This window comes from Dromaius novaehollandiae, chromosome 6, assembly GCF_036370855.1.
Source record: "Dromaius novaehollandiae isolate bDroNov1 chromosome 6, bDroNov1.hap1, whole genome shotgun sequence".
Classification (NCBI taxonomy): domain Eukaryota; kingdom Metazoa; phylum Chordata; class Aves; order Casuariiformes; family Dromaiidae; genus Dromaius; species Dromaius novaehollandiae.
The window spans coordinates 10031167-10046558 of NC_088103.1; the positions used below are offsets into that span (position 1 = coordinate 10031167).

Consider the following 15392-nt stretch of genomic DNA (forward strand, 5'->3'; position numbering starts at 1 on the left):
TGCGTCACCGGCTAATCCCAAATGCCAGTCACCTTTCCGCGAGCGTCTTTGCTAGCTCAAGGCAGCATGCTCTGCGCCGGGGACCTGCAGCACGGGATTAGCAGAGCCATTAGGCATTTTGGCACTGCCGTGGTGCTTTTAGAGGGAGCCTGGGTCGCGGTGGGCACCGTGGCGCGCGTCTGCGTTCATGAGTTAGAGATCGCAGCGTACCGCGCAGGTGATGGGGGAAAGCAGAGCCCCAGAGGCAGTTGACACTATGCCAGCAAACAGCTCCACTTCGCAAAATGCCACCGAGGAGACCTGCAAAGAGCAAGGCATAAAACTTTTGTTGTCGGTGCAGTTGTTATTGTTAGAAAGAGAATATGACTGATTACAGGCTGAACGGCTTGTAGCAATTTCTGCAGTGTTTCCCGAAAGTCTCTGCACCAAGGACCGGCCTGGCAAAGCATTGCAAGGTCCTCGTCCAACTCAGCAGGGTCGCAGCACGAGCTGGAAGGCCGGGGGCTGGATCTGAAAGGCTACGGGGCTAGAGAATGGAGCTTAATTAAAATGGTGGAGGCTTTCCTCCTCCTGACATTCGCGTTCCTTAATCCTGCCTCTGTGGATTGCCGCTGAAGCCCAGGGAGCCCTTCACAATGTGTGCGGATAGCTTACCAAAACTGCTGCCACCTTTCACGCGCGGGTCCTCCCGGGGCTTCCTAGTTCGGGTAACGAGAGAATGAAAATTCAAAGAAAGGTCTGTCGGAGATGCCTGACCCCAAACCCCACGCTCGCCCTTTGTGATTTGTTTTGGGGAGAGCCTCCCCGCCACCCCACAAGCCCGAAGCGCCTTTGCCAGCCTCCCGTACCGATGCCCTCCTGCACAGCATCTTGCTCCCTTGCTCGCTGTGACCCCTCCTGATGGTAAAAGAGGCAGGTGCAACGCAGTCCAGGCAGGCATTTCTGGAGGAAACATGGCTGCTTTCTGGGAAGGCCAGGTTGTGGAGCTGGACCAGTCTCATTTCAGATGCCTTGAGTTCACTGAGCTTCTGCCATACCTGCAGCAGACCACGGGCTCGCTGGGCTGCAGGTGGACGGAGCTGGTGGGGCTTTGGCGCTGGGGCAGATGGACTAGTCCGGGTAACCCGGGAGCGAGGGACTAGCTTGGGGGATCTGAGTTATGACCCCATTTCTGGTGTTGCTTTCAGGGAAATCTTCACAGCAAGAAAAGGCAGCAGCCCCTTTTCTCTCTGTGCCACGTGCTTGAGGGACTTGGAGGAGCTGGCAGCTCCTTTAGGTTATATGTGGAGAAGTCACTTCCCAGTGTTCCCTTCTCAAAGCCTCAAATTTCAAATGCTCTTTTAATCAACCTCTGGGGTCAAGGTGACTTGATCCCAACTTTGATCCAAGTCCCTTGATTCTGACTGGAAGTATCCAGGTCAGTCTGCCTTTGAAGATGCAAGGATTATTTATTCCTCTAAATCTCTTTGCAATTTATTCTAAGGTACCCCTGATGTGAATTAATTGAGAGATTCCCCCAGATTTTGAGTATCAAACCGGGCAAAGTGCAGCAGGGACTTTTTACTGATGCGAGCCTTTGTTCACTGGAGGCTGGACTGAAACCACGAACTGATTTTACAGAGGCCACTGAACTCCCCCAAGGGCTGTGAAAGCCTGCAGCAGTCCCGCACCAGAGCGTGGTCAGAGCCACTGACCGAGAAGGACGAGATGTCTCGTTTCCAGAGCAGCTAGTGGGGAAGATCACAGGGTTTTGTGAAACCAGGGGTGGTGCAGGGAGGGTGGATTAGCTACAGGGCTGGCAGTAAACTCTCTTTTCGATACAAGAACAAGGTGGCTTCAAACGAAAGTTCATAGGAGCATAGTTCACACCAGAGGGGGGAAAAGGGGGCTCTTCTCAAAGTCTGAAGATGATCAGCAGCCGGGAGAGTGCACTTGTCCTCCTCTTATGCCCTCTTTCAGGCAGCTGCTTATGGCCATGATTATAGACCGTGTCTTGGGCTAGATGGATACTCAGTTGGGTATTTTTGTGACTTTTCTGCAGACTGTCCACATAGAATATCATTTCAAAGTGTTGCTCTGAGTTTAGTTTTCACCTTCAATCTCCTTTGCTGGTTTGTTGCTCAAGTTTGGAATAGAGACATAGCCCTGCTATCAGTGAGCCTCCTGGATTTGCCAAAAGACTGCTTTCCCTCTCTCCTTTCTTGCGTGGCCAGGCTGAGATTTGGAGCATCTGGGGTGACATATTTGGTTTTTCTTGTTTCCTTGGACTTCTTAGATGTCCACCTCTCCTTTCCTAGGGCAGGGTCTATTGGAAGCAGTTAAGGGCTCTGTGGCAGTAAAATCACTGGGACTTTGCCTTTTTAGCTCTTCCATTAGCATTGAACCAGCATTGCTGGTAACAGAGGTGAGGAAGGACCTGTGAAGGTTGCAGACTGTTCTGACGTGCGAGCAGGGCCTTTAGCAGGCTGCTGCTTTCTGGGGAGTTTAATAGCTTTCGTCAGAGAGGCATGAGCTTTTGCTGCTGATTGCCAGGCCCTTGGCAGAAATGAGCTCTTCCCAGCCTTTTGCATCGCTGGGACCGGAGCCTCCTCCGAGCTCTGTGGTATATAAAGATCTGATGGTTTTGCAGAACTAGATGTGAAGTTCTAGTTTCATGTTATGTTTTTTTTCCTTCATTTGCTCTTAGTTTTAGGTATCTTATTTTTCCTTGTCAGCATCAAAGCAATATAAACAGCTCCTGGCTTTCAAATAGTCTGTACATGATGGCTAAAATCTGCAGAAACAATGATGAGGTCTATAGAGGGCTGACTTGCTAAATGCACAGATCGGATCATGATTCCATCAGGCTCAATTGGAAGGTCAGGGCTGATGTATAGAATCAAGCAAGCAAGACCTTGGATCCTGGATTTTTCCCTAGAGTGTTTGTACAAGGCTTTACTTTTATGTTTATCTTTTGGGTTTCCTATAAAGTAGCCATGACGCTGCTTTGCGAGTGTCCCCCGAGCGCTGCTCGGTGCCACGGTACCCGCCAGCCTGGCTGTCGCACCCGGCAGAGGGACTGTGCGAGCGAGCCGGCCACGCTTTCAGAGCCTTTTGGTGGTGGCCGTGTGTGGACTGACAGGCAGTCAGATATGTGCAAACATGCTTGCGTTTGCCTGCATATGCCAATAGCTTAATCCCCGCCCCAGGTCGAGCCTGGTGGGGGGGCAGCTATCGCACTAGAGAATCGTGCAGAACACATCAAAGCCACAAGTGATTAAACTGCTTTGCATTTTTTTTCCCAAGCCGAGAACATAAGAATTGCAGAGTATTTTCCAAACTGGTCAGCGGTCATTCTCCTGTCAACAGCAGCATCTTGCAGCGAGGCAGCGCGGTCGGGATGCTGGGAGGGAACAACCCCGCGGACAGACGGAGGGACGACCGCGTGGTGTGCGTGCAGGGCTCCCGGCCCGCCGTGCAAGGGGAAGGTGCTGCGCCGAGGCATCTTCTCCAAAATCCGGTTCACGCAAGGCAAGCATTTTTTTTGGCAGCCAGGTAAAGGCTAATTAATTTGTCATTATCCTCAATCATGATGGTAAAGGTCAGTGAGCAGATTTTGTGCCTGAGCTGGTGAATTTTTATGGCGGTTTTGGAAAAACTGTCTAGCGTAGGGGAATTGGGAAGCAAATTAAATTAGAAACTGACCATAAACAAAAGTGAAAATGGCTAGTAGAAGTAATAATTATACCTGGCTCTTCAGCTCACATGCAGAAGAGAAGATGATGGTAGCATTACTCCCATTTCCCGGGTGGGGAGACTGGGGCAAGGAAGGGTGAGGCCCTTTCCCCGGGCCTCCAAGGAGTCCTGCTGCCCATGTAGTGCTGGCCCCTCTGATTTCAGTGCTTGTGCTGAATAAATGGCAGTGAGGATGCTGAAAAGCACCCTCGATGTTTATCATTCCTTGGCTATTAATATCCAGAACATTAGTATGATTTGGAGGTAGGGTATAAAGATTAATTTGAAATTGCCATTGTCCTTTTCAGTTCCAGCCCTCTCCTAGCTGTGCGCTAGTACACACCTCAGGATATACTGCAGAAGCTCTTATTTATATAGCTATCTCCAAGCACAAGGTTCTCCTATGACAGGAAAACAATAAAACTAAAAGATTAACCATAACCACATAAAATAAGACTTAAGATCTAACTTTATGCAGTCAGCTTACAAAGCTATTAAGTCTGAAGTCGTATAGAAGCCCTGATCTAGCTGTGTCACGTCTTTGGCTAGACCTGGTTGAGTTGTCCTGTTGTGGCAGAAAAGCCTGCCTGCCGGGGCCCAGCTCATGGATTTATTTCCCTCCCTTATATGGAAAATCCATTAAATTACTTCTCTCCCTTCCTCCCAGTCAAAGGAGTGTTTAACTCCATGAAAACACATACTACTTTCCTTACACTTTGGAAAGAGTGGGATGACCACAGTGCGAAACGTCATTTAAAAAGAAAAACAAACTGAAAATGCAAAGTTCAACCCTGTAATGCCAAAAGCCACCAAGGAGACTTGTCTGCACCGGGGTTCCCATTGCTACGGCTGAACCACGATGGCTCCGGTGGGAACTTTTGTGTTGCTTTTCCTAGAAAGGAGCTCTTCTCGTGCCAGCCTAGGTGGAGCAGAGCTCTGAGCCGTCTCTCCCACTGGGGTCCTCTCCAGCACTTCCCCGGTTTGTAGCCCTGTTCCTGGGCGCGCTGGGACAGGACTCGACTAGGAGAGCCAGAAATTGGGTCAACAAGAATAAAAGCAACAGAGATAAGTAGTGATGCCTGAGCCCGGGTGAGTCAGGGAGGCTCTAGCAGGGAAAGCAGTGGCGCTGGCTATGGAGGTCCTTGCCCGTTCTTGGGGAACGGCTGTCCAAAAAGGAAAGCGCTGCCAGCCAGCGGCTTGCCCTTGCTCCACCGTACGAAATCATCCCCTCGCTCTGAAGTTCCCGGGCTGCTTTGACAGGTTGGAGATGTTCAGCCATTGAGGTCAGGGCTCTGTTTGAAGGACAGATAATTAATCCCGCACAGTAATCCACGGTGCCTTTTTGGCAGATTTATGGAGATAGCCTCTGTGCCGGGGACTCTGCCTCATCATCTTTCATTTCCCAGGTAAAGCAAGTGACTTGTTATATAACATGACCTGGTCTAGATAAGACTTTTCATTTAGGGGAGCTCTCTGGTCTAACAGAGATTGATTTTCCTAGAGGCACGCTGGCTGCAACAGGTGATGGGAAGTTGACGGCAAGCGTGGTGGGCGTTCGGGACATCATTAGCTTCCCGAGGGAGGAAATTCAAGTTGGCTGAATGTCAGTGGGTGAGCACCGCAGCTGCGTTTCCAGCCTTTTTTGTGCCCCCAGGAGATGTCGAGGATGTGCAGGGCAAGCGGGATCGTGCGTGCACGTGCAGGGAGGTGTCCGCGTTTTGCTGGATGGGCAGCGCTCCTTCTCTTCCCCATGTTTGATGCTGGCTGCTCTTTAGAAAAGGAAGCGCCTTTGCTAGGGAAGGAGCAAAATTTATCTGGAAGAAATTAATTTCACACTGCCCTGGCTGCATACGCTTGGCCAGAGCACTGGGAACTGATTCTGCAGGAGGGCAGAGCTGCATTTCTCAGTGCCCCCCATCACCTTCCCATTCATTCAACATGACCCGCTCCAGGTTGCCGAAATTGGAGCACCCCGGGAGCACACAGCAGGATCAGGCCCGGAGACAGCCGTGTGGTTTCATGCTTGCTGCTACCGAACATCCCCTGGGGAACAGGGAATCCTTTGGCAGGATTTTTATCATGAATTAAGTGGCAATTTAATTAATAGGCAGGAAGGGACTTTGGCCCGCGAGCTTGTACGGTGCAATTACAGTCCAGCGCTTCACTCGCTAGCGGTAAAGCATCTGTTTCGCTTTGGGTGTCTTGCCGTGTCTCCAGAGTTGCTGGGTGTTTTGCGAAGCAGCCCTGTTTGGCCACGCTAAAACCGCAGGGGATGATGAGCCCCGAGGAGCTGAAGCAGAGATGTCCGTGGATGTTGAATGTTACACATCCAGCCTGGAGCAGTGCTTCCCTTTGCCGGCATACGCTGTTTATCTCATTTATTTGTGAATGCAGGGAAAATGACAGGTCAACAGGAGCGGGGCTTTAATTGATTTCCAGCAGGGACTGGCTGGGACAGTCAGGGTTTGTATTTCGGCAAAGCTCGGGAATGGCCAAACCCTCCTGAAGCGGGTTCCTGCTGTGGAGATGGGAAGGTGACTTATGCTGCTTGGGCAGGCGTCGAAGGGTTAAACCAGCTGCGAGAGCAGCGGCTGCCGGCGATGCCAAAACGTCAGTCTCTGCCTGACTGACAAATTTCAGGTCCGGTGATGGATGGGCAGCAGGGAGCCTGTACAAGGGCAATCCATATGTCCTTCATGGTGCTGGAAAGTCCTGGAGGAGAGTGGGAAGGGAGGTCTGGGGTTTCAGTCAGGTTGCTGGCGCTTAGGGCTCTTCAGAAACCCTTAGAACATTTATTTTTCCAAATTGATTCCTTTAGGAGATTCAGTTTGTGGTAAAGCACTCTCTTCCTAAAGCTGGTGCCTCCCAAGGGAAGCATGAATTAAAAATTATTATTTGCACAGTGTAGTAGAAGTGTGAATTACAAAAGCAACCAGGAGGCATGTCTGGAAATAATTGTTCTCTTGCCTTCCTCTGTTTTTTTCCTGCTAAGGAATTAAATATTATCTAAAAAATAAAGGCAATAGCTCTCCAATTGTGTTTCATATGGGCCTAATAGATGTGGTGTCCCCTGCTGCCTTCCCTTCCAAAAGGCAGCATGAACTTCGGAGGTAAGGTGAAGTGGCCAAAGAGATCTCCCGTCCCTCAGCTGCTGACACCTCCCTCCATGCACTTGACCTGAATTAATAAAGAAGGCAGGACAAAGCAGTTTCCCTGAATCCCTTAAACTGGACATCAGAACAGAGAGCAAACCTTAGAAACACAGCCTGCCAATTTTAACATCCCCATTGCCGGTTGGCCTACGTTGTGCTGACTTTTTCCCACATTCAGATCACTTGGTGAACTACCAGGGTGTTGAAGTCCTCATAAATTGCTCCTGTGAGGAGGGCCTTCCAGTGTGATTTAAAGGCAGTCATCATAGCAGAACATTTTTGTAGGAGGACATGCTGATGGGTGGAAAAGTGCCTCGCGCCGAGTTATTCATCAAAGGCTGTTTTTCCACGCTGCCAATGCGAGGGGAGGAAGCAGCACAAGGAAGGGATGGCGGCTGCTGCCGTAGCCCTTGGCTTCTCACCTTCATCGGTTCCCATCTTCCTCCCCGGTGCTAATAATGCTTGGTCGTCATGTCAGCATCTTGCTTCGGCTCCCTGTCCATCTGGGAGCGACTGAACACAGATACAGTCGGGATAGCGGTTTGCTTGCACTGCAAGTGGTCCCCCAACAAATGTCCTTTGGTGATTAAATTTTACGTTCCTATTTATTTGTAAATATGAAACAAAACCATAAGTATTTTCTGTTTAATTTCTAGGGCTTTCTATTTAACTTTCTGGGATTTAATGTATTTGAGATGTTAGCAACCACTGGCTCAGGATGAGCCTGGACTGTCTCTCTGCGTGTCTGGGTTAGAAAAAATTAAGAGTTCTGAGATGTTTTTTAATATAAGTCTGGATGGAAGAAGTTCTGAAAGACATTGAGCCTGAAGATGTAGTTGTTACATTACGAGCTGATTGGGTTGTTACGAGACATATCAGAGCATCCCTCTTTCATGCTCCCCTGATGAGTTTGCTCACTGTGGTGAGAGGCACAAAAGATCTATTTTCTGGGTCTCTGTAGCCAGCACAGACACAGTGTCCATTAAGAAAGTGCACGTTTTATGCCTGTGCTTACTTCATACGCAGGCTGAAAGTGTGTTCTGCAAACGCTGCTCGGAGATGGAAATCCAAACGTGCCAAGAGCATATTCTCTTTGGGAATATGCACTGCCTTCTGCTCCCTCTTTGCTATGATGAAATCTTCTGCAAGTTCAGTGGGGTTAAACTGTTGCGTTTGCAGAAATGAGTGAAGTACACATCTACAAGCCTTATCTCATCCTTGGAGCACGGACAAAAAGGTGGACCCAGAAGAGGACCTGGCGGGAACGAACAATGCTCTTCCCTTTTCTTTTGTTTTCTTTTTCCTTTGATTTCCCTGTGCATCATGCCTACGTGAGTAATTGTCTCCTGTATTGCACTTGTGTATTCCTCCGCAGTCCCTGGCTGTAATATCGCGAGGATCTTTGTCACTGCTTGTAGGAGAAGTTGCCAAGTGCTGCCTGGGAAAGGGATTTTTCATTTCTGTACAAACTCTGCAAGTTTTCTCACAGCAGAAACAATTACGGTAGTTTTTCCTGAGTTACTCTGCTGTCTTGACTCGCGATCCAGATGTTGGCTGGTTTCCCCTTGGCTCGCTTTAAGGTAATGTCCATGATTATGGAATGAAGGAAGGCTGTGAGGAAGAGGGGCTTTTTATACTTGGTAGTTAATCCTTGAGACGTGTCCCACTTTGAGCAGGAGGTTGTGTTAGAGACCTTCAGGGCGCTTCGTGTCTCACCATGCAGTTGGTTATTTGTGCTCTTGGGGAGGTGCAGGCGTTTTCACAGCGCCTGTAATGTGAATGCTGGTGCAGGGTGTAGTTACCTGTTCCCAGTTTCAAGATTTCCCACCTGATGTTTAACTGCTGGGAAGGAAAGTCCTAGTTTTAGTGAGTATGAAAGCATTAAGGTTCGCCATCCCGCCGACACACCAAGCCAAGCGGTGCTGGTTATTTGCCGTCTGTTCAAACCGCTGAGCACATCTGAGAATACCTAGGGGAGACGTTGTGGTCCAAGATTCAGCATCCTTTAATGTGATGAATTACGCTCGGATCAGGAACCTTTAAACTCTGCGGGTTTTGTTCTTCTCTCTGATACCTAGCCATAGCTCCTGTTGGCTTCGGTAGGGGTTTTGTGTATCAGGTGATAAATCTCTCGGTTTATTTTCTCGTACTGTGTGTTTGGTTCTAAAAAAGGGAACTGCACTAGCGTTTCATACAAGCATTTTTGTGAATCCGTAGGATTAGAAGTTTTGCCTGTTCTGCTAGAATAGGCAATCAAATATTTTGGGCGAGATGCTGAAAAAGCATCTGTTCACAGTGTGGTCGTGTGCGTAGGGGGGCCGACGTGCATCTTGGGTCTTGAATTAGTGGCCCCAGAGCGAGCCTCCCATCCCCAGGAGCAAGAGGAAAGCCAAGTCCAGAGCGGGAAGGGTGGGCGCTCTTTTCTGGAGCACAGCGTTGCAGTATCTTGATTTCACACAAAGATGTAAAGACCAAGATGTAACCACTTTTCCTTTGGAAATAGCTTGTTCCCTTTGAAAATAAGTGGGGGGCATGGTCTGAGGAGGTCATTTGTTGGAGGGCAGGGGCGAGCTGGGGGGGAGAGCAGGGTAGCTGCCCTGAAGGCCTTCTCCGCATGTTGCACGGGGGCAAAAACTCAAGGTGAAGAGCAGTGAGGTGGTCACAGCAGCTGATGGACTATTTATATGATGATAACTGTGTCTGTTGCCGACTCTATGAACCACATCCAACGGCATCTATTTCAGTGCCGAGGAGCCCTGACGGAGCACATTTTGATTAATAAATTATCCAGCACAAGGTGTGTGATGGGTTCCCCTTTCACATCTCGTGAAAGTCATTCGCTCCGAGTTCAGCGGCTCAGCAAGTCCGAGTCCTTTCGAGGGTGCAGCACTCCGGGACAAATGGCCCTTCATGGGGGGGGAAATTGGCCTGCACAGGGGAAGCGGCTCCCCTGGCTGACGGGTTTCTTTGCTAGAGATGGAGAATAGCTGCATCTCTCCTTCCTCTGGTTTTGAACAATGTTCAAAGGCCGGAGAAGTAGGGAGGAAGGAGGGGAGACATCAATGTCTTTTTTTTTTCCCTCTCTTCTGGGTTTGAGCCAGTATTTTTAATGGTCTTTTTAAACTGAGAGAGTTGGCTGAGGGCAATTAAACATTATGGTCCTCATCTATAAAACCCCTCGTTATAGCAGTGTTTCTCCAAAATGATGCCTATGTTACCATCCGTTCTTCAATGAGCCTGGAAAAACACTCTGAATGGGCTGTTGTCATTCCGTCCTGTTGCTCCTAATCCAGCACCGTCCGTGTTGGTCCTTCCCTTTCCTTTGCTGTTGTCCCTGTACCCCGGGGGGGAACCCCCACTTTCCCTCCACCTTTTGCCTGAGAAACCTCTATCATGACAAGCGAGCAGATTTGTGTTTTCTGAGCAACTCTGTTCCCTGCCAGGTAAGAGAAATGAGTCTGCCAAAATGCACAAGTTATGAAATTACTATAATTTATCCCAATTATTGGGTGTTTGGGAAAGCAAGCAGGACAGGCCGTCCAGGGAGGGAGTGGGCGCCAGGTCCACTGTGCTGCTTCCCGAGGACAACGTCGTGGGCACGTGGTGCAGTTTTGCCTGCAAGGGGGAGCTGGGGTTTCTTTTTTGGGCGCTCCTATACTTCTTGTGGACTTGGTGAATGTTCTCCTCTTTTTTTATGCCTCTTCAGTTTATCCTCGTTGTCAGTGGTTTTCAGTGGCAGTCTTCCATTTATTCAAATTTTTGTTCCAAGGTTTGTCCTTTTTTTTTATTCTTATTTTTCCTCTAGCTCTTCAAGTATTTAAAAGCATCGTGTACTCTGCGTTTCTTTTCACTCCGTTCTCTTTTACCACTCATTCTTTCCCTTCCCTTCCTCCTTCCCTGAGTCCCCATCTTTCTGATTTCTGCCCCATCTCCTATTCGCACTCAGTCTCCTCCGGGTCATTCACCCCCTGCTCCTCTGGGTTCCCGGGATGCCTGGCCAGGAGGGCCTTGGTGGTGGCAGTGGGTCTCCTTCCCTTGTAGGACACGGAGGGGCCAGGAGCGATGGAGCAAGCAGTGTTAAGGCAGTGGAGCAGACAAACCACTTGAAAGCCATCAGCCGGTGTTGCTGTCTGCACAGTGAGCCGCGGACTAAGCTGCACTTAACCCGGGCTGGGACTTTTTGCTGGGTCAGGAGGCTGGTGGAGACATAAGGAGAGAGCAAGGGGTGAAGGAGGAATCATAGAGATGGAGGGGCAGAGAAACTGAGTGGCTTGAGGAAGTGAAAAGCAAAATTGGCTATTTTTTTCCCCTTTTTATTTCCTTGCTATGAGTAAGGTGAAGAAATGTGAAGATAATTAGAGAGATTTTTCCAAAGAGAGTGTCTCCTGGGAATTTGCATTGCTCTGTAGTGAGAGTACTTCACCAGGGATCGTTGGTCAGGGGAAGAACGAATTGACGGCTGAAGAGGCATTGTAGAGGAAATTGTGAAAGGACTCTGACTGACGAGTTTGGAAACACCTCTTTCCATTCTGAGGCTAATTTGCAAAGCCTGGCAATTCTTTGCTAGCAGAAAGGTGCCCCAGAGGGCATCGGATGCATATCTTCCATATGAACAGTGTTTGGGAGGCTGAGCTGAAGAAAAACCTCTGATGTGCAGCCTGGGAGTGTGTTTGGGTCCCTAATTCATTTCTCTGTCCTTCAAAAATGACGGTGGTCAAATACGAGACGTGTAACAATTTTTAGGATAGGAGTTTCTTGCTGTGTTTAGTCTTTTATGTTGAATATTTGGACCATGCCCTATTGACCTATTTCCACTAGAACCAGTTGGTCTATTGGTTAGCAGATCTCTATTAGCAGAAGAGTGTTTGGGGATTAAAAACATATTTTATTACACTTTATATTAAGGGGGGCATGTCAAGATCACCCTGCTACATAAAATTTAGCATGGCAACATGGCATCCTGGAGCATTTAAATGCTTTGCAGCACAGTTCGATATATCTTGTAGAGTGTCCTTCAAACATGGTATCAGAAAAAGTCTCCTCGAGAGTTGGTCGTAAATTAAAGAGAAAAGGTGGGAAGCCAAGACTAAAGGAGGGGAATTGGCTGAGGGAGGAGCTTTGAGATCTTCCTGTGTGGCAGCAAAAGTTGGGCAAAAGAAAGATAAGGGGAGGATATTCCCTATCCTGATCGGAGCGAGGAAACCCCACGGCATGGTGCTGAGGCCGGTGTGGGAGCAGGTCATGAGGACCAGGGAAGGCAGGGAGGGGACGCCGTGCTGAGTTCAGAGACGGGAAACCAGCCAAGGTGCCGACGTGGCCGCGAGCAGCGGGGCGCCTGCTGCAGGTCTTTGCTCTCCTTGTCAGGACGGTCTTGTCCTAGCGAGGAGGCAGGAGCCTGCGCAGACCCAAGGCTCTCCCCTTGCCAAGAGTGCAAGGGCCTGTGGGAGAAACTGAAGTCTGCGGTTTCGGTTTTCCTGGTCAACGAGCGAGTTAACGAGTAACGAGGACGTTTTTAACAGGGTCGATTGGGGGACACTCTGTTCATGGAACTAGATTCTTCGCATTTTCGGCTTTGTTTTCTTTTGCAAACTCGGTTGTAGGAGTTGGCCTCCTCGCAGCCGGGCTCCAGGTGAGGATGGCAGGGTAATTAGGTCGCTGGGCAAGGTGGGTCAGTGGCACACAACAAAGTTGTGTCTGTATATTCATTTATTTATTTCCTACGCGCTGCCTTTCTCCGCGGGGCCCCAGCAGGAGCAGACGAAGCGGAGGCGGCAAAGCAGCTGTGAGGTGGGAGGTCCGAAGCTGAGCGGCTCGCAAGGAGGCCATGGCTCTGGATGACCCCCTTGGAGAGGTGCTGCCCCACGGGGAACAAAGCCGTCAGCGGCTCCTCATGACCTGCCGCTAATATTTGAAGTAGAGCCGTACCAGTTCGTTAAGCCGGATAGTGGTCAGTGGGCCATTTTGGATGGAGAGGCGAGAGGTCCAAGGATGGAGATGGATGGCTCTTGGTGGTGGCGGGTCCGAGGGGAAGACGTAAAGGCTCATAAACGGGGGAGAAAGGTGGTGCTATAGCTGGGATTCGGCCAGGAGGGAAATCTTTGGACGGGGCAGCACTGTCCCCGAGGGTTTCAGCCATCCGGAGGGAGGTGCAGCAGTCCCAGGGGAGGCCAAAACAGAGCGGCATCGAGGAGATTAAATGGGGGATCAGAAAGGGAGCGAGGGAGATGCTAAGTGATAGAAAACAACTTTGGTGACAGCAGATTTGTCTTGCGGTTCGCTTCCAGGGAAATGACAAATGTTGTATGTGTTTCTTTCATGCCTAGATATATTGAGAAGATGGGCTTTTTTTTTTTATTTTCGGCTGGGATGAATATAACGTGCCGGTGGTTTTGCCTCGCTCTTGTTTGGGGCTGGCGTGAGGAGCTCCCGCACGGTGCGAGATGGTCAGGGGAGTGATGCGGGTGCCCATCTGCCTGGGGCTAATCGCCTTGTTCATCACTAATTTAGTAGCTGCTGGTGATGTGGCAGGCCAGCATCAGATATCCCCGGCTCTGGAGAACAACTGCTGGCTTTTGTCTGGCTGACAAAAAGAGAGAGCACCTGAGACTGTCGCAAGGGCATCCCCAGCGCGCAAAATTCATCTCTTCGGCATCTGCTGGCCGTGAGACACGAGTGCGGTCTGACTCGTCGCTCGGTGTCTCATTCCAGGGGAGGAAAGGTGAGAAGGGGATGCTCTCTGGGTGCAACGCAGCCCTCTGTAAGGTTGTTCCCAAGCAAGGACCAGCACGGAGGCCAGATCCGTGAGCTGGATCTCCTGCAGAAAGGTCTCCCCAGCAAGGGAGACAAAGACGTTGCAGGGTTGATGGAGCAATGAGGAGGTCCTGCTCCGCAAGGGAGAGGGAAGCCGAGGTCAGGGGAACGTGTGGCAGCAGCAGGGTCTGGTACCGGCTCGCAAGGAGGAGTTGTTTGGAGGTGAGCATCTGGGTTCAGCCCTGGTTTCAGCTGCGGAGCTAGACCGTGGAGATAACACGCTGCCCCAGGAGGCAGCAGGAAGCCTCAATTCCCCTCCAGCGCCTGAGATGCCATTTTGGGAGCCATGTGGCCTCACCTTTCTCTATACCTAGAGCAAGGAGAGGTCTCTGGGGAGTGAGGGCTTCTCCTAGGGACACCCAAACCACCCTCTGGAGCCTCCTCTCTCCCTGCCGTGGCTACAGAGGGAGCCCAAGGGTGACCACGTTCCTCATCTGGACCCTGAAGCTGTGCAGGATGAGTCGAGGCCATAGTGTGCCACTGTGCTTTGGCATTGCATTGCTGCCCTCGTGGGCTACCTCGGTGCTGCCCGCTGGTGAATTTGGGATGGGGCCAGCTCTGCTCGTCCTTCAGGTCCTTGCCTTCATCCCACACCACGAGCTGGGCACAGCAGCCGTGCAAACACAGTTGTTCTCCCTCCGTGCAGCGTCTGCTGCCTGCTGAGGGGCCAAGCGCGGACGCGTGCCTGCCTGTATGTGCTGACATCTCAGTCGGCAGAGGAGCGGATGTGCAGACAAAAGGGAAGAATACATTTACATTTTAACCAAACCCTTTGAAATTCTTCCACTGCCTGCAGTGTTTGCGACGTTATCGGCTCTTGGAAGGAAAGCATTACTTTGAGCCCTGAGCTGGGGCAGGTGAGAGGAGGAGAAAACCATTACAGCCATTAAATTTTAAAGCACACTGAGACCGGGTGAAAGGTATGGAGCACCCACGGCGATCTGTGGCCTGCTTGGGGCTCCTCGCCTGGCAACAGGTCCACTCTCTTAAGATGTCTCTCTCCAGCGTTGTGTCTGATCATCTTTGGAGATGGGCAGGGGAAGGAGGCTTGTGTCCTCCCGCTTCCTTCTCACACTACCTCTCGGTGGGTGCACATTTTCACACTGGCTCTTATTTTTGTCAGGTAACACCAACAGCATCTTTGCACTGGACTACATCAGTGGAGCCTTAACCCTGAACGGGCCGCTGGACCGAGAAAACCCCTTCTACAGCGCTGGATTCATCCTCACAGTGAAGGTGAGAGCTCCTCTGCCCAGGAGACACGCTGGCCCAGCAGGTCAGGGAGGGCACCCGGCCGAGCCCCGTTGGGGAAGGTGGCAGGGTCGTTTTTGGTGCTCGAGGGTGCCCTACCTGTCCTCCAGCTGTCACCCCATAGACCTCCCTTCAGTCCTCAGTCTCAAATTGCACGAAATGTCTACGTTCAGGCCACTGAATTGTGTCCAAGGTTGCTATCAAAAAAACAGGGAGCGTTTTGTCATTTTGGGGGCACCGGTATGGCAGGGCAGTGTGGGCACCTGCCGTGCCCAAGCACGCACAGGGAGGGGGGAAACTCGCCTCGTCGAAGAAAGTGCACCGGAGCATGGTGTTGTAGCACGGCTGGGCCCACCTGAGAACGGCTCCCCATCTCCAATCGCAGCCCCTTAATTAAAATCAATACCAAGCTGGGCAGCTAGTTGGAAATGCATTTAGAAGTATAGATTTGGCTGGTTTGGGCTG

The 15392-nt window shown here is 50.6% G+C and overlaps 1 protein-coding gene across 1 annotated transcript in view; it reads left to right on the top strand.

Moving 5' to 3' along the window:
- Window positions 1–15392, top strand: part of CDH23 (cadherin related 23) — a 223127-nt gene that overhangs the window by 106099 nt on the left and 101636 nt on the right. The window contains exon 10 of the mRNA XM_064513627.1: window positions 14800–14912. Coding sequence (XP_064369697.1) covers window positions 14800–14912 — 113 coding nt within the window. The remainder of the gene's footprint in view (window positions 1–14799; window positions 14913–15392) is intronic.